The sequence below is a fragment of the Lissotriton helveticus genome, chromosome 6 (genome assembly GCF_964261635.1).
Source record: "Lissotriton helveticus chromosome 6, aLisHel1.1, whole genome shotgun sequence".
In the NCBI taxonomy this organism is placed as follows: domain Eukaryota; kingdom Metazoa; phylum Chordata; class Amphibia; order Caudata; family Salamandridae; genus Lissotriton; species Lissotriton helveticus.
This window is the reverse complement of record NC_136067.1, coordinates 821,947,097-821,974,442: the sequence shown is the minus strand read 5'-3', so window position 1 is coordinate 821,974,442 and position 27,346 is coordinate 821,947,097. Positions and strand designations below refer to the sequence as shown.

Genomic DNA, 27,346 nt, shown 5'->3' with positions numbered 1-27,346 from the left:
TGCTTTAGCTTTATCAGTGAGTGGCAATGTATGGTGTGTGACTTAATTTAAAGCTTAGCTGAAGTAGATTTGAGATTGTTTGGACTGCAGTACTGTTGGAGTACATATGGATGTAAGTCCGCTGAATAGTAGTTGTCTTACTCTTTTGTAAATGTCTTTTTTGTATTTGCATGTACCTCCCTGAGTCCCTTCTTTTTCACTTTTTTTCCTCCATTGTGTAACAGATAATCTGCATTTCCTCCTCCTCCTCCTCCTCCCTTGCCCTTTCCACCAAATTATATATTTCAGATTGCTGAACTTAGTTTGAATTTTACAAGTCCTCTTAATTCTCAGTTGCTCGGTGCTTGTTTACCAAATATGCCTGTGAGAACCAGCAAGTTCTCCACCGTTTTAGGATTCGGCAGTTTAAAGTCACACCCTCAGCCATTCGATGAGAGAGTAAATTTGATGGAACTTAACCTGATGCAAAATATGATTGGCAAAGAAAACTTCAGTTAACCCTAGGAGTAGTGTCGTGTAACGCACGCTTCAAACTGATCCATTTCAATTTTGTACATCGCACTTACATAACCCCAGTTGCTTTGCACCGCATTGCCGCGGATAAATTGGATGCCTGTCCTAGATGTGGTGCAGTCAGAGCCGGATTCCTCCATTTGGCTTGGGAGTGTCGGCTGGTCGGAAACTTCTGGAGGGCGGTGGTAGTCCACATCAGGAAGATCACGAGCCTACATATTGACCTAACCCCACTCCACTGCTTGTTGGCCCTAGTCCCCAAACCTAGGAAGGGGAACCTCTCATATAAAATGTTGCAGCTGCTCTTGGTGCTGGCTAGGCGACGGGTGGCTATTACATGGATGGGGCAGAGGGCACCAGACATGTAATTTTGGCTCCGGGATGTTGGGGAATGGACATTGGCTGAGGAGACACACATGCAACATGCGCGTAAAGATGAGCGACTGCAAGAGGACTTGCTCGCATGGAGAATGATGTGCGCTGTGGGGTCAGTTGGCAGCGATTCCGATGCAACTAGTGCTGAATTGTTCTCCTCTGCGGAATCGGGACCTGAGGACGGGGAGGCGGGGGTGGGAGGGGGAGTTGGTGCTGGGGTAATGCCCTGATGACTACGCACAAGGTTCCTTACTGTCAGTTTTATGTGATTGCTTTGCTTCCCAAGGATTTGACTCTTGTATCTACTGTTCTATTTGCACCTGCGGGAGCTGTACTGGGGCTATGAAATGTGTGCACCTGTATTTTCATTCTACCGATGCCAATTTTGGGGGGGATTATGTTGTTTATCTTGCTGAAAAAATAAAGTTTTTAAAAAAAAAAACCTAGGAGTAGGGCTTAGGGGTACCCAGCAAACTACCGTAGGTAATCAAGGACAAGAAACACACACCAAAAACTAGCTTTTGTTTCTTCACGATGACTCCAAATGCATTTATTGTGTTTCGCTTGTGTTCTATATTGTTTATTTGACAGGTGAGTGGGAAGAAAACAAGGCGGAATTTAACTCTAGGATGTTGCGGAGTAGGAAATACAAGGGTGATAGTTGTGGGTTGTGCGAAGGCAGCATGAAGTCATGGAATATTACGGTCATCTCCTCTGACAGTTCACTTCTTCATGAAATAAAAATGTTAATATGTGTGGGTGAACAAATATGGTCAGAAACCAAGTTTAAGGTAAATGGAGTAGTCACACATAATATTAGAACATTGCTAATTTGCAAGTGATTAATCTAGTTGCATATGCCTTTCAGTCATGGACCAATTCTATGTATCTGTTCTTTACCATTAAACCTTTTTGATGTCAATCAGTATAGTCCTCTTTATAGTACTCCACAATTTTACACATATTGTCAAATACTTTGCTAGTGGATGGTAAAGAGGGTCTGATGCTGGTTGGCAGGTTGTGTTGATGACGATCCACATGTGCTTTCCAGACACCCATATCAGTGTGGAAGAACCTATACTAAAAGATGTTTGCACAAAGCAGTAACTCGATTGGTAGACACAAGGATAGATTACTGGATGTCTTTACAGACCAACTAGTACATAGTTGGAACCCCAACTTTAAACCATCTTCATTTTGGATAATGCAATATGTTCATTAGATCATGGGTTTATGAGACACCAGTTTTTGTGGCTTTTTTTGCACGAAATATTATTCAAATAACTCTTCTCCTCTCCTCTCTTTAGGACAAAAGCCTTTGTTTTTCAGCATACTGCTGATATTTGGAACGAAATCAGTTCTGAACCTGCTATTTGCTATTGATACCTAGGTAGAGGACCACAATGGACTCGCATTTTAGGGTACATGGCAATCTAACCATTCAGTAAACATCCTTATAGATGTGGTACTTTGCCTTCCTGGGTCTAAGGCACCGACAATACTTTTTCACTGATTCCACCCATATGACAAGTGGGTCTTTGATAATATTCAATTTGGTCAGTCACTAGAATGAATTATAAAACTCCTTCAAATTCACCCACGATTAGGAGCCTTTAGTGTCTGAAGCCTCTGTAGAAAAAAATTGCTTTCTCTAGAACCTTTACGAATGTACATATACTTAGTTGAGTTATCCTGAAGCAAGGTGTTAGGCCTGAAATCCTTAGTGTTGTATTTCCCCAGACTTTTTGCCTTCCTCATCCTGTTTTGCTAAATTTGTTTTTATTGGTATTGGGACTCTGTGCACTTTACCACTGCGAACTAGTGCTACAATGCTTGTGCTCTCTCATTCAAATATGGTAACAGTGTACTACACCTAATTGGTACATTTAATTTACTTGTAAGTCCCTAGTAAATGGTACTAGCTGTACCTAGGGCCTGCAAATTAAATGCTACTAGTGGGTCTACAACCTTTCAAACATCTCAGTATTGCCACTGCAGACTGTAGCGCAGTTTTATACTGCCATTTCAACCTCACAAAATAACCCTTTGCCAGGCCTAAACATTCCTATTTAATACTCATACATCACCCCTATGGTACACCCGAAAGGATTATAGGGCAGGGTGCATTGTATTTAAAAAGTAGGACATGTGTGCTTACGTTTTACATGTCTTGGCAGTGAAAAACTTCTAAAGTCATTTTTACTGCTGACAGCTTGGGAAGGAAAGGGGAAAACGTTTGAGAACCAAATGTGGGGATAGTAGAGGAAATCACCCTGCCACCCCCACATACAAAGGCTGGCACCAGGTATAAATATTGGATCTCTAGAACCACTCAAGAGAACACTCCTGGACCTGTGGAAGTTACTGAAGGACTATTTTGCTGTCAGAGGACTGCCATGCTGTTGAAGGACTGCCTTGCTATCTGGGAAGGAAGATTGGGCCTGCTTGCCTTAATCCCAGGCTAACCAGAGTGACTCTAAGGGTCAGTTGGCTGACCTTCACTGTGAGCTGCAGGGGAACAACAAGCTTCAGAGGTCTCCCTGCAACTGCCCAGCTGACTTGCTGCAATGGAGCTGCCTGGACCTGTAACTGGACCTTCTTGAGCCATGCTTCTGGCCCCTGCTGGAGTGAGACCATGATCCCCAAGAGGTGCCCCTCCAGGTCCTGGACCCTTGGCTGACATCCCTGCCTAACTGTGGGTTCCATCAAATCCGACGCAGTGCGATGCAGCCTGATGCAGGGCCTCATATGGCAGCCTGACTGGAACCAACACTGCACCTCGATGCATGAATTTGCATTGCAGCCATCAGCGCTCCTCATCGGAACTGCTGCAGCTCAACACAAATCAACATGGGACTTTGCATACCTGCACCACGCAGCTCCTGATTGAAAACAATTCCAAGCAACATAACGCCCTGCATCAAGAACATAAGGTTCAACTCTCTGGAGCAACCAGGTCCCAGTATCCAGGGTGGCTTTGTCCCGGTCCAGCGCGACCAGATAACGACAGTTGGCACTTTGTCCTTCTTGGTGTTATTTTCACTTGAAACCTTGAAAATCAATATTTCTGGTACTACTGATTGGATTTTTGTATTTTGGCGTCATTTTATTTATTAAAGTTTGTTCAATGTTTGTAAATTGGTTTGGGATTCGTCTTGTGTTGTGTTTTCACTTTATTACTGTTTGTGTGCCGCATGAATACTTTATTATTAATAATAATAGGGTAGCCCAGTAGCATGCATAACCTGGGGAATTACAACAGTATAAAGTCAAAGGTTCTGCCATGTAGCATGTGATTACTTTCTATGAGTAAAATCTGTCCACCAAGTGTAAACAAACACACTACTGACACATATTACAAATGACAACACCACAGTTTACTTGGAAGAAAATGAAAGATAGATATATTAGAAAGTAATATATCTTCTGGGCTAATACATTAAAAAAGAATATAGTACAGACTGTGAACACTGCTTGTGACATATATAAATGTGCCTCAGAAATTACACAAGTGCTAACACAATGAACAAAGAAAAACATTCAACAAAATACAATGAACATACATATTGGAATTCGTTATTGTGCCCCCATACAATAGGAAACCCTAAAGAGACATGTGATTTGCATCCGCTCATGAGCATGTCTGTTAGGGCTTAGTACACTTAATAATAGCACATCTACGTTTTGACCCCCAGAGAACGAGTGTGGTTAGGCAACATCACCAAGGGGTCTGCATTAGGACTGGGTACAGTCTGCATGGTAAGAAAATTATATACTTAGTGTCAGTGTGTGAAAGATGAACTAAACATTATCGTGCAAAGTGAGCATTGCAAAGTAGTCTCACCTGCTGTTTGAGTTTCTCAAAAAAGAAGGAATCCATGTGTTATCTCCTCTAATTGTCTACCATATGCGTAGTAAGATATATATATAACAGGCGCTTAAACAAATGCGCAAAGTGGAGCTGAGATACTCTGGCCCATACATTAAACGTGGTAAATGAAAAGGTCGATTGCTGGAGAGGCAAACATTATCCCAATTAGTCTTCAGGTCAAGCATGAGCCTGCTATCTTTATAGACATTCCCAAATTGCGAGAGAATATCAGTTTTGTGGTGAACAATTGTTCCTGGCACTGAATGGTGCTAGGAGTAGAGGCGGCCTTGGAATACATTACAAAATTGGCAGAAGAGATAAATGACCTCAAGAAGACAGGGCCTCAATAATGCTAAGGAAGCTCTAGAGAGATTGGAAAAAAACATTGTTGAATTCAATACAGTTACCCAGACAAGGAAGCTGGACAAGATAGCCGAGATATAAGACCCTACAACAAGAAATTGACATATCCCTACTTCACCGAAGACTATTACCAACAGGATAGTCAAGGCCAATATATCAATAGGGGCAGACATTTTCAGAATCATCGTTCTCCAGTGGGCCAGTCAGTGACCACAAACACCCAGTAGCAGTAGGTCTGGACGGCAATACAATCAGGGCCATAACTATCCGGAACCACTTTTGGGACCTTTTTTAGGGGACGGAAGATGGCCTACGCACAGGGGAGGCGGAGTAGAACTGGGTTGGTCACACTACAGAGGTCAGAACAAGGCTGGACCAGGGACAGAGGGAGAGGAAGGAAATCAGTGATATTCTACCCTCAAGTCACACATGGGGAGATTCAAACCAGACGACAGACATACCAATGTTAAGACCACTACTACTAGTGTCTGAGAACTCTAGATCAAACCAAAGTCAGCTAATGGTTTGAGTGAGCAGACAGAAGGCTTGAGCGATCCTATTATCAATCTATCCAAACACCATCTCTCTCGCTCGGAGCAGTCAGTTCTCCAAAGGTTTAAGCTTTGTACCTACTGCACCCATGAATTGTTTCAATACAAAGAAAGAATTGCATTATTTCTTTAAAAAGGTATGCATGCAACACACACTATTGTTACAAAAACCCTAACCCCATACTCGAAAAGATGTTCTCTGCTACGCCTTTACAAACAGTCTACTTTGCACATCTAGTTTCTAACAGAATACTAGCATTTGAACGAGTGATCCCGAGGGACCTTATGCAAATGTTTTGGAAAAAGAAATATATCAAACATAATGTCACAACTGATGAAGGGCTCAGCGTAGAATCCCTCAAAATAAATGCTGATTTTATCATTAAGCCAGCAGACAAAGGGGGAGCCATGCAGGATACTGCAGACTATGTATCGAAACGTTGACGTACTATTATTAAGCGTACCAAGCCCAAACAGACCTGTTCATGAGAGGATGTAAATCACATATTGTATAGGGACGCAGTAACTAATTCCTTTATGTATGTTCATTGTATTTTGCTGAACGTTTTTCATTGTTCATTGCGTTAACACTTGTGTTATTTCTGAGGCACATTTATATATGTCACAAGCAGTGTTCGCAGTCTGTACTATATTCTTTTTAAGATGTATTAGCCCAGAAGATATGACTTTCTAATATATGCATCTTTCATTTTCTTTCAAGTAAACTGTGGTGTTGTCCTTTGTGATATGTGTCAGTAGTGTGTTTGTTTACATATCCTTAATGAATGGTCCTAAAATCTTGGTGGACCGATTTTACTCATAGAAAGTAATCAATGCTACATGGCAGAGCATAAATACTTTACACAATGCCTCGAAGTTAAGCCGGATTGCTTTGTGCCAAGCCACCAGAGGGTTAAGAACAGGTTTATTTAGTGACTTTTGAGGTTCACCCAGAACAGGATTGTGGTTGTTGACTGAGTGGCGCTTCCAAACCCCTCAACCAATACCCTAATTTCTTACACAGGGTATTTATTTTTATCTGAAATGTGTTTTCAGTATATGCTCTCACTAAGTATGTAATTATCTACACAAACTTTTTGGGATGAATTGCTTCCATGAGTAAGAAGTAAATACACAATAGGTTTGGCTGTATCATGATACCTTCAAAAAGTGTTTTAATAGGTTTTGATGTAATTACATATGACGATTAAAACCGTGACTTACAGTAGTCTGGGGAAGTAAAGTTATTGTTATGTGTTGATGTGTATGATTCCTCGGAGGACCCAGAATGGTTGAGGAGAGTGAACTTTCAGTAATTTGACTGGAAATATTTATGAAACATTGGACCCATAGTACTGCTCACGTCAGTTCACAAACCTACTGCTGGTAATCCCCCACCTCCAACTCTCTTAAATTTTCTATGGGGAGATATTCACACATGTAAATTTACTAATTAGTAATAACTGTTCGTGGGACATGGGAGAACGGCTGGAAAATGGAGACTACGTACTGTAAAATAGCAGGGGTGTAGGGAGAGGTTTAGAGATGGACATGTTTATTTTGACACCCACCCACTAAAGAGTACGATAATTTTTATTCACAAACTGCACCTCTAAAGTTACTACAGCCCAAAAGGCTACAAAACAGTCATAAATGTGCTCCATCCCAACCTTGGAGTAAGTCTAGCACCACACATGGCCACTCAGATCTACTGCAACCCACTCCAAAGGAAAGTAATGGAGACATGAACTTAAATTAGCACTCGGTAGGAAACAAGGTAAACTGCATTAAATTATTTATACTTTTAATTTAAATATACACATATTAAATATTTCATAATTTAAAAAATCGATTTAATTAGGTAAATACAACCTTTAAATAGATTTACTAAATATTACGTAAATATTAACATGCCATTGAGGGTGGGCTTTTTTTAAAAACTTTGTTTGAAAAATAATACTTATAAATAAAATGAATATAGTTTAATTTTTTTAATGTTTAATAAACATTCAATTTGCTGAGTTATTGTTTGATAACACGTTATCTATTGTTTTAGGTAAATAGTGATGTTTTAAATTAACTTACAATTTTATTTGACTCTAAAAAGAATGTGCATATATATTTTTTAAAACATTAAACAGTATTACTTCTTCCCTGTTTTCAGGGTGACTGATGTAAGTATAAACTTAAGTGTAAATCAGCACTTGGAAATAGTGAATAGCAAAAAAATGTCAATTTATACCTAGGTGCCAGAGTACATTTCCACTTTAGTAAATCTGTATGTGTAATGTCCATTTGTGAATTGGGACAGCTGAGTGTGATAAAATGGTTCTAGCTGTAGCACACAGCAAAATTGGTAATTGCTGCAATGTGGTAAGTGGAGCACCAGCTGTTTTTAATGGCAGCAAAGACTGTGGGCAGCTCTTGCTATGGCACAACTGCCTTACTGAAATCTAGCTGTGAAGAGTAGGTATCACTGTGGCACCCTCACTCTAGTGGACTAAATGAAAAAGTGCAATTATTGTGTTGTCACGCCTGATCACACCATGAGTTTTGAACTTGTCCAAATTGGTGGGGAAGAGACCTCTAGGTAACTACGTTTACCGATTGAGAATGAGAAGGATACCTGTGAAAAAAAACATTTTTTGGGACATAAGATTTGACACGGAGCACGCTGTCTTGACATGCCGCAACCCTCAACTGGTTATTTTAATGGTTGTCCTGGAGAGGTTGGATGGATTGAAATGTTTTACTGTTATGTTTTTATTTGCACTCTGGGTTTTCTCATATTTGCATATTTTATATGTGTTACAGTATATGAAACTTAAAAAGCAAATTACAAAAATATATTTACTTTTGTGAGTATTACCTACCAGTGAGAAACTCCAACTGCAACAATCCAACCAAGTTCCATACACTTACAAAATTACAGTGAGTAATCACAGTGAGTTAATGCCTCGACTGACATCTGTGGTGATCCTGTGGGCATCAGTTTAATTCCTGGTAATTAGTACTCAGCTCACCATCATTCTAAGTTTGTCAAATCGAGTATAATTATGAGTACTAGTAACATCTTTTATGTACAGCTCCTAGAAATGGCAGTAGTATTGCATGAAATACTGAATACAAGCAATTAGTTATTGTTGGTAAAAAATAAGATTTTCTAATGGCAGCTTTAAGCCTTTTTACATAGACCGTAAACATTGTTGAATTTTACCCTTCATTATCTTGAACATGAAGTAGTCCACACACTAACTTATTTTGATCTAAAGGGTATATTATTTTCACCTAACCTCGCAAAATGATTTCCCATTGTTCAGCCTAGACCACACTAATTGGTGAAAATGCTCTTCATAATCTTGATGTTTCAAAAAGGATTGGGCATTTCAGAAGTTCAGACCATCTTTGGGCGGGACTGTGACAATATCTGCTAGCCAGTCCATGGGTTCACAGACAGCAATGTCAAGACCTTGTACCAATGAGCACACATTTTTTTTAGTGAAATATATTTTGGAATGTGATAAAGCGATCAATAAGTTAGATTCTGCCCAGTATCCTAATATTAATAGGAAGGGTTGGAGTATCCACTGCCACACGGGCTCAAACTAAGTCACCTTGTCCTGGTAACAAAAGCAACTATAGCTCCTCCTTTCTTCCTTGACAACTTCCTATCCAAACCCTAGTCAAGTCACCCAATATTCTTGTGAAATCTTGGCTCGTTATGTGCAGATGAGAGTTAGGGAGGAATTTAGGTGGCACAGGTCTCACAGTTGGGCGGCTGAGGCATTGAAAGGCGCACTAGTTTGAGGATGGAGCATCTCTGTTCCCAAACAAGTGCTCTTACTTTGGGAATGTTTTGCACTGACCACACTCACAATCTTTCTTACGAACTTCAAGACATTTTGCAATATCAAACTTTTACTCTCAACCAAAAGGTCGCAGATTGGGACAGAGCCATGTCCGTGTTCACTGTGTGAGGAGACAATGATTGAGCGTATGGCAAACGTTTAATAGGTAGCATCTACATTGGCATAATCTTTTTTTATATGTATAGTACGGAGTTTGCATTAGCGACTCTATAATATGGTTACATTAAAGGGCATTAAAAAGGCTTTTTTATTTTTTAATGTCTAGATACGTATGTATGTCATTGCAGTGAAATAAATGTGGCTCAATAATGGATGCTATTCACATCAACTGTGCACACATCTTTTCCTACCAAGCTACGGTCAAATTCATGTAATTAAAACAGTACAGCGAGATTGACATGGGAAACACACTGTTTCCTGCTTCACAGATTACAAACTACGCAATTACTTTATAAAGGGAACCAACTCTCCTCCTAGTCTCTACGCTTATTCAATGTAAATTTACAGTGCTGAACAAATGTAACCCTTTGCGTTCTTGGTAGGCATGAAAAATAACATGTTATACACCATATATGCAGATGTACAGAGTTTGCTATGCCATTGATTACCAATGTTAAGGGAGGGGAGGGACATCAGGACCTACGAAATGAGTAAGTGAATAACTGACAGTCTACTTACTGTGGCCAACCACTTCATTGTCTTACGTCCCCCCTAAATCCCCCACTCGCCTCAGTGGAGTTTGGATACATGGATTGTTGGGTGTCCAACAATGCCACACATGACTGAATATAGTGTGTAACGTAGGCTTGACGCAGAGGTAGCTATGTCACCAACTGCTAATGTTCCTTAAAAAAAAGCTCTGAATTTCAGTAAAATCTTAGTTAAAATAAAGTTATGATTTGCATAGTACAAAGACTATATCATTATCATGAGTAGAAAAAAAACTACGCAATTCTCCTGAGAAAAGAAAATAACAGTTTCAATTATTTTATTGTTTCCACGCAAGGAAACAGAGGAAAATAGTGGAAGTTGTTCAAGGAGTTAAAATACTAGAAGGACACGCAGAACAGGTGCATAATCAGGTGGTTCATCTTTTTCTCGTGATTGTTTTTAATCCTTCAAAATATTAGTTCAAGTAAGTTGTAATGATGTTGATTTTATTATTATTAATAAATATATATTGAATGTCTTTGAAAAATTTAATAAAGTCTGGATGCCATATTGTAACATGCACTGTTGTAATATTTTCTCCTGTAGCTCACTGCAACTTTGAGAAACTTTGCAGATCTTCCTCAATCAAGGCATAAGTTCTTGGTCAGCAATGTACTATCCGAGTTGTGTATAGTTCTGGAGCAACACATGAGTGACAGTGATGTGTGTACCAATATTGCAAGAATATTCAGGTAGGTAACATTGAATTAAGTGCCTAAAACAATGCCTCACAAAAATCTTGTTACCAAAATGGATAAACTGCTATTAAACGGCCTTTGTGTATTTTGATGAGGCTAATTGATGACCTGCATCACTTCACCAGACTACAAATTTGATGTCTGCAGGTTTTGTCAAACAGAATATCAAATTTAAGTTAACGGTATGATTTTGAGACTTGAAAAAAAGTCTGTGTTTTGACTTGTATGACCCTTTGTGGATAATGCATGCTTCTTTCTTATTAGAAATGTGGTCTCTAGTTGGCTGAGGTATGCACCCCGCCCATGTAGGGACACCTCTCTAGTCAGGGTAAGTACAGTATACACTAGAAGTTTATCCGTGCTCACTATACTAAAGAGGCAATGTGTAAAGTAGTTGTGCACACACACACTGTAGCACAGTGGAAACACCGCAAAGGTACACCGCACCAGACTAGAAGAATAGCAAATATGTTTCTGAGTTAAACAAGACCAAAATGACAAAAATTCAATATGCATAATTCAAGATATGAATATTTCAAGATTAAATCAAAATGCAGTGCTTAGAAGTCAATATCTCCAACTGAGGCTATCTGGTCGTGCTTGACTGGGACTAATCCAAAAGTTTGGTCTGACCGTGATGGAATACCGGCCTGATACAGGAGTCACACAGATCCGCTGACAGTACCTTGGATGCGTCGATGCTTGAGGATGATTCTTTGAAACCCAGAGGTGATGCATTGCTTTCGCAGGCGATGCGTCCGTTCCGAAGTAGGGCGACGTCGTTGATGTGTCATTCCCAAGAGCACGTGCATTGGTTCTGAGGCGTCAATATCAAACTGCTGGGCTGGAGGCGATGTGTCTATAGGAATTCACGCCGTGCCGGGGATGTATCGGAATTGGGACTGTGCATCACAGACTTCAGTGAAGCAGTGTCCAAGACTCATGCATCAGCGTTTCTTCAGAGGCACTGTGGCAAAGTCGAGGCTGTATTGTAAGTCAAGGTTGATGCATGGAACACGACTTCTGTGCAGGCAGCGGCGATGCGTCGGTTTTGCAGAGATGCACCAGTTTGGAAATGATGCTTTGGAGTCTGCGAGTGGGGACCAGGGCTTCGATGCAGGCCGCCGTGATGTGTCGGCAAAGTCAGGCTGTGTTTTAAGTCGAGGTTGATGCATCCTGCACTCAGAGAGTAGGGACCACGACTTCAGTGCAGGCAGCGGCGATGCGTCGGTTTCGCAGAGATGCACCAGTTCCGAAATGATGCTTTGGAGTGAATGCATTGATTTCTTGGGTTGCAGCACAAACACTCACTCACTTCCAAGGGCCCTGAACTGGATTTGGCAGACCAGGACTCCCAGCAGGGGAGCCTAGTTGCTGGTAACAAGATGCAGGTGAAGTCGTTGATATCCCTGAGGATTCAGAAAGAGAAGGCAAACCCAAACAAGCCCTTGGAGAACATTTAGATGCAGGATTTAGAGAGTAAAGTCCAGTCCTCTCACTCCCAGGCAAGAAGCAGCAGGCCAACACAGCAAAGCAAGCAGAAAAGTAGCAGTCCCTCTTGGCAGCACAACAGCTCTTCTTTTTGGCAGAATGTCCTCAGTCCAGAAGTGTTCTGAGTATATGGTGTCGGAAGTCCAGTACTTATACCCATTTTAGCCTTTGAAGTAGGGAGACTTCAAAGAAAGGTCTTTGTAATGCTCAAGACCCTACCCTTCCTGGAACCTGGCTCCAGATACACTATGGGGTGGGGGAGGGGGGGGGATGCAACTATTTGTGCGGGGACAGGCACAGCCCTATGCAGGTGCAAGTGTCTGCTACTTCCACCACTCTAACTCAAGGCACCAACCTCCAATTTTCTATCTGTTTTGCTTCCAATTGGAAGTTACACTTGTAAAGTGTTGCAAAGGCAGCTCCAATGCTACCCTATGGGAGAGACAGGCCTTGCTAAAGTGAAAAAATAATTTAGCGTTTTTTTTACTACCAGGACATCTAAAACACAAAAGTACATGCCCTACCTAGACTGAACCCTTCCCATTGGGCTACCTAGGACCTACCTTAGGGATGCTTTACATGTAATAAAAGGGAAGGTCTGGTCCTGGGAGGTAGATGAACTTGCTAGGTCGAAATGTCTGTGTAAAACTGCACCCACAGGCTCTGCAGTGGCAGGCTTGAGTCTTGTTTGAAGGGCTACTCATGTGGGTGGCACCATCAGTGCATCAGGCCTAGTAGTAGCATTTGATTTACAGGCCCTATGCACATGTAGTGCACTGTACTAGGGACTTATCAGTAAATCAGATATGCCAGTCATGGAGAAACCAAATGCCATTACATTTTAGACACCAAGCATATGCACTTTAGCACTGGTCAGTAGTGCAAAAGTGCCCAGAGTCCTAAAACCAGCAAAAACGAAGTTCAGCACACAGTCAAAAACAGGAGGTCACCAACACTGAATATTTTCGATATGCTCAGATCCTACACTCACTTCAATCACTTTTACCCAAGGGGACGGCCCTTCCTGAAGCCTCGCCCTCGGAGGACAGGATCTTGGATAGGCCTTTACCGGAAAAGATGATTTCCTTAATATACAAAAAACTGATAAAAAACATGACCAATCCCCTCTAGGCATTAAGGGAGGGTTGGATGGGGGATGAGATCGATATAGATGACGAGGTCTGGCAGGAGGCGGTATCTTACCCTAGAGTGGTCGCCATACCGGCGCACGTTAGACAGATACAGCAGAAAATCCTTCATCGTGTGTATATCACCGGGCCACGTCTGATCCACATAGGCAAAGCCTACAGTGGGGAGGGCAGGAGAGGATGTGGTCACCTGGTAAAGTTCCTGCACATCATATGGGAATGTAAGCACATCAGTTCCTTCTGGCGAGAGGTACATGAGTCAATGTTTGCAGTGCTACACACCCGTCTATTACCGGAGGCGAGAGGCTGCCTCCTAAACATATGTGAACCCACAGACCTGAACACTCACCAGACGTAATGGGCCACCCTGGGGTTCATGATTGCCAAGAGAAACATTGCACAATTATGAGGCCTGGGAAAGGGATCTTGATTGGTGCATGTTTAGGGAAAAGACGGTGTATGTTGCCAGGGGATGCCCCAAAAAGTGGACCCGAATTTGGAGCTCTTGGAATAGCTATCGCGGCGAAATCTGTATGCCACCTGTCTGTGATGAACCAGATACTCTCCTCCTATGTCAAGATGTAAACATCTTCCCCTGTATGCTTTGCAACATATAATTTGGTTATGTCCTCTGTATTGTCTACTTGTACCGATGTATGTTTCAATAAAAAGATTTATTAAAAAAAAACAGAAGGTCAGAAGCAAAAAGACTGGGGAATCCTCGCTAATAGATGCATGGTCAACACTTCTTATGTACTCCTTACAAGAATCTAATTCAGGAGTGTTTATGCCATTGGCTAAAGATACGATTCAGCTGTTAAGGATTCCTCTACCCTCATGTGAACACCCGTATATTTTGTGTTCTTTACACCTCCGTTTTAATTCTTGTTGGGGACATACATTTTTAATCCTGTAAAAGGACACTTCTTTCACCCCTGCACAGCTCACTGTGGTACAAAGAAGTATGACCTGATGTAGTTGGTTTAATGGTAGATTCGCGGGGATCCTAAATTGATGGAAACTCACCTTGTAAATGTTTGTCACGTTAGTCCGCAGTTCCTGCCAGCATTGTGCTACTTTTATAAGCACAAGAAGGTTAAAAGCTCATTCTCCATTCTGTGTTTGCCTGCCTCCCTTTAGTGGGGGATCCTGGCAGCAAATGTAACATATTTGGCCATTTGTCTAATAAACTGCTGGATAAATTAATATGATGCAATTATAGATCAATAGAAGTATTTTTTTGTATCTCCCTGGTGGCATATTTAAACTACATTTATGTATTTATATATTTAGGCATTTTACATGGCGTGGACAGTTCCCAAAGGTGTTACAGTTCTTTACATTAAAACCAATATTATTACAAGAGATGCAATTTGCAAACAGTTGCTAGTTATGATCATTACAAAAGGCACAAAGTGGTGAGTGGATACATATGGGTAGTTGCTCGTTTTGATCATCGCAAAGAAACTGACTTACAATTGTTAGGAGTTTTAGGTGGTATAGGTTTTGGCAGCAAGATTAGGTCAAGTGGGGCAAGGGTAGTGCAGTTATTTCAGTCTCCGGAAGAGTGCATTATCATAGGGGAGGTTGGCTAAGAGGACAACTGGCCAAAATGTCTTTCTATAAGAAGTGCTTTCAGCTCCATTGTCAAGGTCGGCAGTGAGATGGTGGTGTGTAATTTCAGGAGTAGGGAGTTTCATGTTCTGATCACGCTGCCCGAGAAAGATTGTACCATGAATCTTTCCTTTTTAAAGATCAAAGGCTCGAACAACATATCTTCATTGATGTGCAATGGTCTGGTGCCTCCCAATCGCATCAATTTGTTAGCTAGGTAGTGAGACATAGATGTGTGTAAGGCCTTGTGGGTAATACAAGGGTTCAGTTTTACGTTGTGAGAAGTCATCCAGTCTTGAACAGAGTTTAATGTGGTGGCAAGATAAGAGATGTCATTAGTGGATGAGACCTTTAAGTAGAGGTGGGTTTCATTTGCATACTGATGATAGAGTGACTCCCAGAGACTCGATATAGAGGTAGAAAATGGTAGGTTGAAGGATAAAGCTCTATGGAACTCCTTGATCGACAGCCTTCAGTGAAGGGAGACAGTCATCAATTTTGATCCTCAGCGACCTACCCTTGAGGAAGGATGTGCACCATTTTAGTACTGCACCGTAATGCTCAGACGTCAAAAAGTGTATTACTGTAGAAAGAACTGATGGGAGGTTGAGAAGAAGCAGGAGGCAGGAGCTGCCAGAGTCTAGGACTCGAAGAGCATCATCAACTACCCGAAGCACTGCGGTTTCATTGATGCACCCTTGTTCGAAGCCGGATTGGATTAGTCCAGAAGGCTTCGTCTTTTGATGTGTTGGGTGAGTTGCTCAGCAGCACATGTTTCAATGATTTTTACAAGAAAAGGCAGGTTGGAAATGAGGCGAAAGTTGTTGAAGTCATTTGAATCTGTGTAGGGTTATTTGAGAAGGGGGGTGACTTGAGGTAGTTGGGGAATTATCCTTGGCTGAGATAGATTAACCATTTTCGTCCAGTAAGTGAGCATGTGTGTGTCAAGGTCTTTGGTAAAGTTACTTGGAATATGGTCCACAAAGTGATTCGAGAGTTTGGTTTTCATGATTCTTCTAAGTAAAACTTCTCCAGATTATAGCAAAGGTTTTCCATGTGTTCTTGGGTTTTCAAACTGTGGTGGCGGTAGGACTTTAATCTTGGCATAGGAGTGATTTCACTTTGGAATCAAAAGATTGTGCATTCTCTTCTGCTTTCTTGGAGGGCTCATCAAATTTGATGGAATTGGGCAAGGAAAAGCTGTTGACTGTTTTGATGGGATCAAGGAGTTCTTTTTTTTTTATTCTTCACTTAGTCAAGGAGGGATCTAAATTGATTAGATTTCTCACTAAAGAAATGCCTTCGGAATAGTAATCTTCATTGTAGAGACATGACAAATTAGTGGTGGATGGCGTCTGTCTCAAGGTACAAAGATCTCAAGGTTTTTCTTACCTTGTATAGGGCCTTAATAAACCATGGAGCAGTTGGTGTTGGTCTTTTCTTTTTGCTTCGGAGCGGGCTTCCTAAAAAGCAAAATAGACTGTTGAGGCGGTGGGCAGTTGAGACATTGGCATCTGTGGTGGGATTAATGGGGGTAGTACCTTCATTGTGGATTTGCTGAGTATGGTGATGTCTATGTTCTTTGTCGCAAAACCAGGAAATTGCTCTTTTTGATTGGCCTCTGGTCATAGAGTGAGAGAGTAGCAATGACATAGGAATAAGTCAGTGGTGGGACCAGTCTACTGGAATTGGTTCTTTGACTGAGAGGAGGTCATCTTTGGAGATTTTCGGTCAAATATAAAACATTTGGTGTGCTTTGGTTTAAGATTGGGCTGAATCAGATCATTTTTGGGGAGAAAGGTGGAAAGCTGGTTGACTGCAGAATCATGTGTTGCCCCAATGAAGATTAAAATCTTATTAAAATAATCGCCTTGTCATTTCGTGTTGTTTTAGCACTCGTGAGATCAATGTATTCCTCAGTAAAGGTTGAGTTGTCACCTGGTGGCTGATAGATAACATTTAGGGCCTTGTTAAGATGAGGCTCAGAAAGCTTTCTGAACCCCATTGCAGTTTCAAAACTGACAGCTTTATTACAATGGAGGCCTTTTAAGACGGGCTCAAGGAGCCTGTCTGCCAGTCGGAACTGGCACGTAATCCCTATGGACAGCATTTTACGCCGTCTGGATTACGGTCAGTTTCCGGCAGGGTTTCTATGCTGGGCTTTCCCACATGGAAACCCTGTTAGAAAGCGACTTCGGGGGCCCTTGGCAGAGCCCCCTTCAGCCAGGGGCCTCCAGTTCTATGCCCCCTGTTCATGAACACAAACTCCCTTTTCTGTATGGAAGCTTGTGCTATGGCCGGTTTCTGACCGCTATAACATTCAAAGGGGATTTCGTCCTTAGTAAACCACGTATGAACGAATAACAATACTGTTTTATGAAACAAAGAATACCTGGTTTATGTATTTCACCGCTATTTATTTTGTGCAGGAAAAGAAACAATGACCATGAGGTTCATATGTTCAGTGTATACAATATACATTTTTTTAAACACATATAGAAAGTACATATTAATTTCTTGTCTGAGAATCAATACAACTAACATCCACCAGAAACAATTTTTGATCAAGTGCAAATTACATTAATAATGCAATGTGACAATTTTATACAGTGGAAAAATAATACAAAAACAACATACAGAATTCATCCAATTAATACTAGAGGAATTACACCAGCAACACATTTTCATAAACACAAGAACTCCTTTCACCTGACACTAGGTAATTATCACGGAGTTACTTAGAGCCACATGGGCAATTCTTCTTAACCCCTACCGGGTGCATAAACAATTATACACCCTAATTCTGGAGCAAAGAGTTAATTAAATGCCCTATGTGGCAGATATATTGAAAAGGCCGACGCGTTTCTAATCCCTGCGTTGACTTGCGGGATTATCATCAGGGCACTGGGGCACGGTGTAACCTGAAACATGAAATTAAATAAACTAACTAAAACCTAGACCCAACTCCTCTTCTACATCTTTTTTGTTTTTTTGACAATAGGAAAATCATGTACCTGAAGTTCATGAATTCCCTTCACAGTGATGGATATGGGGAATACCTCTTCTAGGTGGGATCTAAAACTGTCAAGGACAAGTCCTGTTATGTTACAGGACACTATATATTGTGGAATTTTAAGTAAGCTGCTTTAAACTTTAGCATAAAACACTTACTTTTTAAACCAACGAATTGGAGGACGCCAAAGGCTCACTGTCACTTATGTAGCTTATGTGGCTTCCAGCTACTTCGTTCGTATTTCATCAATTAGTTTTACCTCGATCTGCCATAAAGAAACAATGCGCTCCCAGTTACAACACTCTGTAATGTTATCTGATTTAAATAACCAAACTGCGTGGGAGAATCAAGGTTTGCACTTATCGATGGGTATTCGCACAAGTGTTCAGGGGCATTTTGAAAGATTTGCACACCGCTTTTTGTCTGTGCGCCTTGGGTGACACAGACCAGAAAAGGAAAGAAACGGAAAAGAGGAAAGCTCTCGTTATTTTTCTCTACCGCGTACAACGTTGAGCGCTTCTTCGCACTAATTACTGAACGCCCAGAGAGTTCGAAAATGTACTTACTTTTTGTCGAAGCGGTGATCAATTACAGTGGTGGTCCATCATAACGATTTAGGAGTCAGCCATCACGCTACACGATGCTGATATGGGATCACCGGCCGGAAGTTGGCGTATTTTCGTTACTGGTGTATTATGGGGCATGTAGTTTTGCTCATCACGCTGCTTAACGCTCAGACTGCTGCCGTCTCTAGATTTAATTTCTTGTCACATCGGTTTGACCTTAACACCGTATCCTAAGGATTACACTAAGCACTGCTAATATAAGGCCACAGGTCAAAGGTTGGCATATTTTATTTATTATGTGTTGTGGGGCATGTGGTTTTACAGAGCACCATGTTAGACGCTCGATTTGCTACGCGTAGTGAATTACTTTCCTAAACATGCTGCGCATAATTGGAGACATTTCATGAGCCATTATTGTTGACATCTGCTTGTGGGGTGTAAAATCTAATACAGGCAGGTCGAAGTCAAACTCAATTTTGTACGTACAGTACCTATTTAGACAATGGGCCGCATTGTTATTTTAGCAGTTCCCATTTCATCAAAACTTGGTGCATGGCGTATACTGAAGTGTTTTGCGAAAATTGCTATGGGTATCCGAAGTCATGGATACACAAATGGCGGCCTCCTTTTATGAATTTTGAAATAACTAAACATTATGTCACTATTCAAGGGTGATTTGGGGCATCTGTAGTTTTTACACAGGGGACCCAGAGCTTCCCATTCGAGGGTCTATGGCAACGGACTGCAGCACACACTCCCATACAGAAAAAGGAGCTTGAGAGCATAGGTCGGTCTGACATGTATCTGCAACAGTGTCCATAAGGCCTTAAGTCTGAAAGGGAAGTTGTGCTGCACTTGTAGTTCCAGGGTTAGCCATTGGAGTGTGTAAAAAGGGCTATTGGAGAGCTCCTTGCATTGTAGGGAATTTCTGAAGGTGACAGTAACGACACCCCCAACTCAATCTACTCTACTCTCCCATTTATGGTGATGGAGTAGTTACTTGGATGAAGAAGGTCGAATATGGTATGAGATGTGTCCTTCAACCATGTGAGAATTTGTAGGTCTAGGTAATAATATGCATTGGTGTCCAAAATTTCAAGCTTGTGTTTCATTTCTGATTTGCAATTATGGAGCATGCATCGTAAAACCAATGTGAATTATTTGGTGTCAGTCGTGTCTGGGGTATTGGTTGCAATGGGTATGTTTCTGTTGGCTGGTCCCTACTTTGGGAGACTCAGGTGTTTGGACCGAGTCAGGGAAATATTGGCATTCAGTGTTGCTTGGAGTTGTCTGGAGTAGTGGCAATAGGGGGAGATGATACATTTGAGGTATTGTAGATTGCTACTAAGATTACAATATCAGTTTGGAAGAGATTACGGGTGAGCCTCCTGCAGAGAGGAAGGTGACTGCTTTGTAGTATTGAGTGTCTGGGGTAGTGTGCCTTCAGCTGAGGAAGCAAAGAGTCGAATACAGTAGACACCCCTTAGTTTAAGTCGGATATAATGACATCAAGATGGGTAAGTATTGAGGTGGGATAATCAAAAATTTGGTCTAGAATCTGTAGAGAAAAGTAGCGTGATGTGAGGGCCATTCAGTTATTTTTTAATTGGGAGATGGTTGTCGTGGGTGGCATTCATGGTTTCCATTGGTAAGGTGGTATGTTGTGTATTGTAGGAGCCATGCATCATTGTGTGGGATCTGTTACTGAGGTGTGGGAAAGCATTGAGTGGGGGTAGTAGAGTATGTTGGGTGGGCTTTTGGTGCATGGGGTTTGCGAGAAGTGGGGACTTGGTGATGTGGGATGAGAATGGCAGTCCAAGAGAGTGCAAGCCCTCCTCAAAAAGCAGTAGGCTGAGCTGAGCCAACTGAGCAACTTCTGGCCAATTTCACTACTCCCCTTCCCAGCCAAAGTGATAGAGAAGACCATCAATAAGCAACTCGCAAGCCACCTCCAAATAAACCACATACTGGATAACACTCAATCAGGATTTAGAAAAAAACACAGCACCGAAATAGTACTCCGAGCGACAACTGATGACCTCCGACCATCCTGAACTGAGGAGAAACAGCAGTCCTCATCCTCCTTGACCTCTCCATGACATTCAATATAGCCTCCCACAACATACTTATCAGAAGGATCCTCAAGATTGAAATCCAAGGACCCACACTCATCTCAATCTGCTCCTTCCTCACAGGAAGAACCCAAAGAGTCAGACTAGCACTCTTCACATAGGAGACCAAGAACCTGATCTGTGGAGTCCCCCAGAGATCCTCCCTCAGCCCGACCCTGTTCAACGCCTACATGACTCCGCTTGCCAACATCATCAGATCCCAAGCCATCACTATCTCCTATGCCGATGATCCCCAAATCATCGTCTCCCTGATGGACAAGACAACCACCACCACAACCAACTTCCCAATTGCCTGACCATTGTAGCAGAGTGGATGAGAACCAACTACTTGAAGCTCAACTCTGACAAGACGGAAATACTGGTCTTTGGAAACAAAACCTTCCCATGGGACGCCATCCTATTTAGGACAGTAGTAATAAGTGCCTCTCTTATTTGTGATAGTTGGGTGCATGGTCAACAGAATCCTAGCAGATTATGCGATATGTCCACTCGAAGTAAAATATGTCTTTGCATCAAAGCGTTGAAAGACTTATTTTGGCTGTGATTCTGTACTGTAAGAAAGCCTAACAGGATACCACGTCTACTAAGAAAGAACTTGTATGCCAAAGCGAGGGCCATGGCATATTTCGTAAGTGTCAGTCTACTGGTTAGCGTGCGTCAATGGTTGTGATATCTTTGTACACAGCACAGAAAGGCAAAAAGATGCATCTAACGGCATTGGCATTATGTAATCTATTTTATTGTTGGAGTCTGTTCTGCTGTGTGTAAAGGGCCAATGAGTTCAGAATTGAATGTGCCATTGTAATATTTGACTGTTCTTTCCGATTTAAGATAGTCCCTCATGCATTCCCATGGAAGTAGTACATAGAAGGCGGCATGGTACACCAAGCTGCCCAAACCACGAGATGATAGAAAAATACTCCTCTGGGCAGAGCCAATCCCTCCTCCCCCATATACTTTAAAGAACTGTTAAGAATTGCTGTTTGTAGGTTTATTTTTCATTGTTTTCTTATGTATTTGATGACTTGACAGCACGCTATACAAACAGCAGAATTGCGAAGCTCAGCCTTGGGCCACAAAATTATTCTTTCATAGTAAACAAGCAACCTCCGCAAACGTGATATCATGTGACATGTTTTAACTGTCCATCTTGTTAATTCCTATGGTTTGTCTGCAAAATGCAATTTTCCTTACTGGACCGGGACATTTTTTGCAAGTATGCAAAGTATCCAAATGACACTCGATGGTTGCATACTTGGCTGACTGAAACAAGGAACAGTAGTAGTTATTTGTGTTTTAGGCAGTAGATTATACTGTTCATTTCATCCTAATCTTTCCTCAACATTAGGCAATCTTTCCCCTTCCTTTTCCAATGCATCCACTGATCACCTGCCCTACATTTAACATAGGGCGTTTGACAGCCAGTCGAGTGCTTTTAGAAAGTGGCAATTTTCATTATGCTGTGTCTGAGCCAGATTCAAGTCACACGTGTTATATTTAAGAAATCAGTCACCAATTAAAGTTTTTTTTTTAACTGCAGCTATTTTAAGTCCTAAATAGTTACAGTACTAAAAACCTGCTCCCCCCCACCAAGGAAGAAGGCACCAAAAAAACAACCATTATTTAAAAATAAATGAAGCATTATGTGGAGATTGCGTCAACTGAGTGGCACACAATCTCGATCTCGAATGGTGCATTCCTGACCTTCCAAGATGTGCAATACCTTTGCACTGCTCTGCAACAATGTATTTTGGAATAAGCAAAATCCCTTTTTACCAGATGATTTCAGGTCATCAGGAGTACTAATTAACAATCTATTGCTTTTTAGGTCTTGCCTGGCGTTGCAGCGCGAAAGCGCTGTCGCCAGCGAGATCTATTGTGATTGTTATTAGGTCTCGCCTGGCGTTGCAGCGCGAAAGCGCTGTCGCTAGCGAGATCTATTGTGATTGTTAGGTCTCCCAAGTGGTACAAAACAGTGCACGAGCAGATTTTGGTATGTGGACGCGCTTTTGAAGACGCAGACGCGCTTGCTTCTACAGTTTCATTTTTCACGCTTAAGTTTCACTTTCATGTTTTTTTAATGTGCACGTCGTGTTTCATTTAGGCGGGCCCTCAGCGGGTAATCCAGTAGGTGCTGGGTGGGTTTATGGGTTGATTCTGCTGGCTACTCACCACTTCAGTAGATAGCGGTGCTCGCTCTCCGGTGCTGCCGGTCCTGTGCTTTAATCCGGCTCCCCGACCGCAGCCTCACTTCATGCCTCTCAATCCCTGGCCAGCGAGCTCGCCCCACACCGCTGCCCGCTCCCTGGCCACACACCGAGCAAGGTGTCTTCACTCACCGCCGCTCTTCTCTCGCGGCCCGTGAGTTCACCCTGCGCTGTTGCCGTTACTACACACTCCGCAATAACGGGCCAGGAGTGTCGTACCTGGTGATGCGCTCCTACCCCACCGCAGCTTCCTATTTTACTTTCTGCCGCTGCTCTCGCTTTTCTTGGGCAGGGACGGGAGGTTTGCTCTCCCCACCCTACACGTAGGCCCCGCGCCCGTGCACCTCCCTCCCCTGGGCTTTTACTTATTTATTTGGGTGCTGTTAGCATATGTTTGTGTGTCGTTTAGTTATGTATGGCTGCTTGTATTGTGTCAATTAATATAAAAGTGAAATGATTTGGATTCAGGCAAAGATCTTTGTGGTTGCTCTTACCCCGGCCTGTGCAGAATGTTTTCCGGGCAGCATCACTAGAGAGTTATTTAGCTATGATGGAGCATGAGTGGGAATATGTATGTTTAGGCTAATACTTTGATTGATCTAAGAGGCACTTGCTGTTGTGTGAAAGTGTTGTTGGATTGACAGCGTTTTGCTAACTTTGTGGCTATGTGTGGTGGTGGTGTGTGTGTCTGAAGTTAGCCGGGTTCTGTCTTCCATTTTGTTTCACAATTAAGGCTAATTCTGGTTAAACTAGGATTGGATTATATAGTCTGGCACACAGGGAGCCTGGTGGGGGCACCTAGTAAGCTCTGTTTAATTGTTGGGTGTTTGGAGGTCTGAAATGGATTAGAGTGAAGTTTGCATCCTAGAAACAGCAACTATTTATCAAGCAGGAGCAATGTTGACTGCATATGTGGTGTCAAGACCTGTAAGTGATTTGCTCGTCCTATGGGAGAGTATACCAGGCAAACAGGACAGGAAGAGTGAGTTTGAAACCATCAGTCCATAAGTGAGTGGTGCCAATGCTTCTCGGATTTTTTGTGGGTCTGTTGTGGCCCTTCCTGGCGGGGTTGCTGCACTTTAGCGGAACAGTACCAGAATGAGTTACGCAGCACGGCTTGGAAGCTGCGAGCAGTGGGCGGATGCGGCTCCCGGCCACCATTTCCTGCACTCACTCTTTCCATGGCTCTTCCCAGCGGTCTGGCCCGCGTAGTCCCCTCACCCTCACACCCCCTCACCCTCACACCCTCTCACCCTCACACCCCCTCACCCTCACCCCCCTCAACCTCAGCCCCACAACCCTCACACCCCCTCACACTCACACCCTCACCCTCACAACCCTCTCACCCTCACCTTCACACCCCCTCACCTTCACACACCCTCACCCTCACACCCACCCTCACCCTCACGCTCACCCCCACCCTCACACACACCCTCACCCCCACCCTCACACACACCCTCACCCCCACCCTCACACACACCCTCACCCTCACACCCTCACCCTCACAACCCTCTCACCCTCACTCCCCATCACCCTCACACCCCCTCACCCTCACACCCCCTCACACTCACCCCCTCACCCTCACAACCCTCTCACTCTCACCCCTTCACACCCTCACACACCCCCACACACCCTCACCCTCACACCCCCTCACACCCACCCTCACCCTCACACACACCCTCACACACCCCTCACCCTCACACACCCCTCACCCTCACACACCCCTCACCCTCACACACACCCTCACCCCCTCAACCCTCTCACCCTCACCCCCTCACTGCTGCACACCTCACACTGCTGCACGCTCACACTGCTGCACGCTCACACTGCTGCACGCTCACACTGCTGCACGCTCACACTGCTGCATGCTGCACACTGCTGCATGCTGCACACTGATGCATTACTCACAGTGCTGCATGCTGCACACTGATGCATTACTCACAGTGCTGCATGCTGCACACAGCTTCATTACTCACACTGCTGCACGCTGCTGCATTACTCACACTGCGGCATTACTCACACTGCGGCATTACTCACACTACTGCACGGCTCACACTGCTGCACGCCTCACACTGCTGCACGCCTCACACTGCTGCACGCCTCACACTGCTGCACGCCTCACACTGCTGCATGCTGCACACTGCTGTATTGCTCACACTGCTGCACGCTGCACACCGCTGCACGCCGAACACTGCTGCACGCCACACACTGCTGCACGCCACACACTGCTGCACGCCACACACTGCTGCACACTGCTGCATTACTCATACTGCTGCATGCTGCACACCTCACACTGTTGCACACTGCTGCATTACTCACACTGGTGCACGCCACACACTGCTGCACGCCACACACTGCTGCACGCCACACACTGCTGCATGCCACACACTGCTGCATGCCTCACACTGCTGAACGCCACACAACACCACCACATCACTCAGGGACACCACCACATCACTCTAGGACACCACCATATCACTCTAGGACACCACCATAGCACTCTAGGACACCACCATATCACTCTAGGACACCACCACATCACTCTAGGACACCACCACATCACTCTAGGACACCACCACATCACTCTAGGACACCACCACATCACTATAGGACACCGCCACATCACTATAGGACACCACCACATCACTCTGGGACACCACCACGTCACTCTGGGACAGCACCACGTCAATCTGGGACAGCACCACGTCACTCTGGGACAGCACCACGTCACTCTGGGGCACCACCACATCACTCTGGGGCACCACCACATCACTCTGGGGCACCACCACATCACTCTGGGGCACCACCACATCACTCTGGGGCACCACCACATCACTCTGGGGCACCACCACATCACTCTGGGACACCACCACATCACTCTGGGACACCACGACATCACTCTGGGACACCACGACATCACTCTGGGGCACCACCACATCACTCTGGGACACCACCACATCACTCTGGGACACCACCACATCACTCTGGGACACCACCACATCACTCTGGGGCACCACCACATCACTCAGGGGCACCACAACTTCACTCAGGGGCACCACCACTTCACTCAGGGGCACCACCACTTCACTCAGGGGCACCACCACTTCACTCAGGGGCACCACCACATCACTCAGCGACACCACCACGTCACTCAGGAACATCACCACGTCACTCAGGAACACCACCATTTCACTCAGGAAACCACCACATCACTCGGGAACACCACCACATCACTCAGGAATACCACCACATCACTCAGAGTCACCACCACATCACTCAGGGGCACCACTCAGGGGCACCACATCACTCGGGGACAGCACCACATCACTCAGGGACAGCACCACATCACTCAGGGACAGCACCACATCACTCAGGGACAGCACCACATCACTCGGGAACACCACCACATCACTCAGGAATACCACCACATCACTCAGAGTCACCACCACATCACTCAGGAGCACCACTCAGGGGCACCACATCACTCGGGGACAGCACCACATCACTCAGGGACAGCACCACATCACTCAGGGACAGCGCCACATCACTCTAATACGCCACCACAGCACTCAGCCCAACCACATCATCACTCAGCATCACAACAGCCTCACTCAGCACCAGAACAGCACTGTCCTTGTTTGCTACCAACAAGCATTCCCATAGCCAATAGGACTCGCATTAGGAAAGTGTAAGCTATTGGCTTTGTCAATAACAATGCTATTAATTTATATATTTTCAAATCCAAGCACCCCACACCATTTGTGCTAACTTTTTTTAAATTTTTCGTTTGACCATTCAACTTGGATCCAAACATAGAAAAAAAGCACTCATGTGAATTCTTAGGCACATGTTTTATTGGTGTGTGCACCTACAAAATGACATGCAGGTCGCTCAAGGTTTTTTTTGTTTTTATAAGCCATGCTGCACAGTATTGGTGACTGCGCACTCACACATTGCTCAGTCACAGTAATGTAGTCCACACATACTGCACCCTCACACACACTGCCCCCGCACACATTGCACACTCACACTACTTTAGGCCACACACACTGCACCCTCACACCCCGCACTCTCACACACCTCGCACCCTCACACACTCTCATTACACTGTGCCCTCACACACTGCCCCATCACACACTGACCCTCACACACTGCGCACTCACACATTGCTCACTCACACTACTTTAGGGCACACACACTGAACAATCACACCCCTCACACACT

The 27,346-nt window shown here is 43.6% G+C and overlaps 1 protein-coding gene across 3 annotated transcripts in view; it reads left to right on the top strand.

Annotated features, from left to right (window-relative positions):
• ARMC2 (armadillo repeat containing 2) overlaps nucleotides 1-27,346 on the top strand; it is a 397,692-nt gene that overhangs the window by 216,063 nt on the left and 154,283 nt on the right. For all 3 annotated transcript variants that reach the window (XM_078646857.1, XM_078646858.1, XM_078646859.1), the window contains one exon: nucleotides 10,800-10,945. In XM_078646857.1, the coding sequence (XP_078502983.1) occupies nucleotides 10,800-10,945 (146 nt within the window). The remainder of the gene's footprint in view (nucleotides 1-10,799; nucleotides 10,946-27,346) is intronic.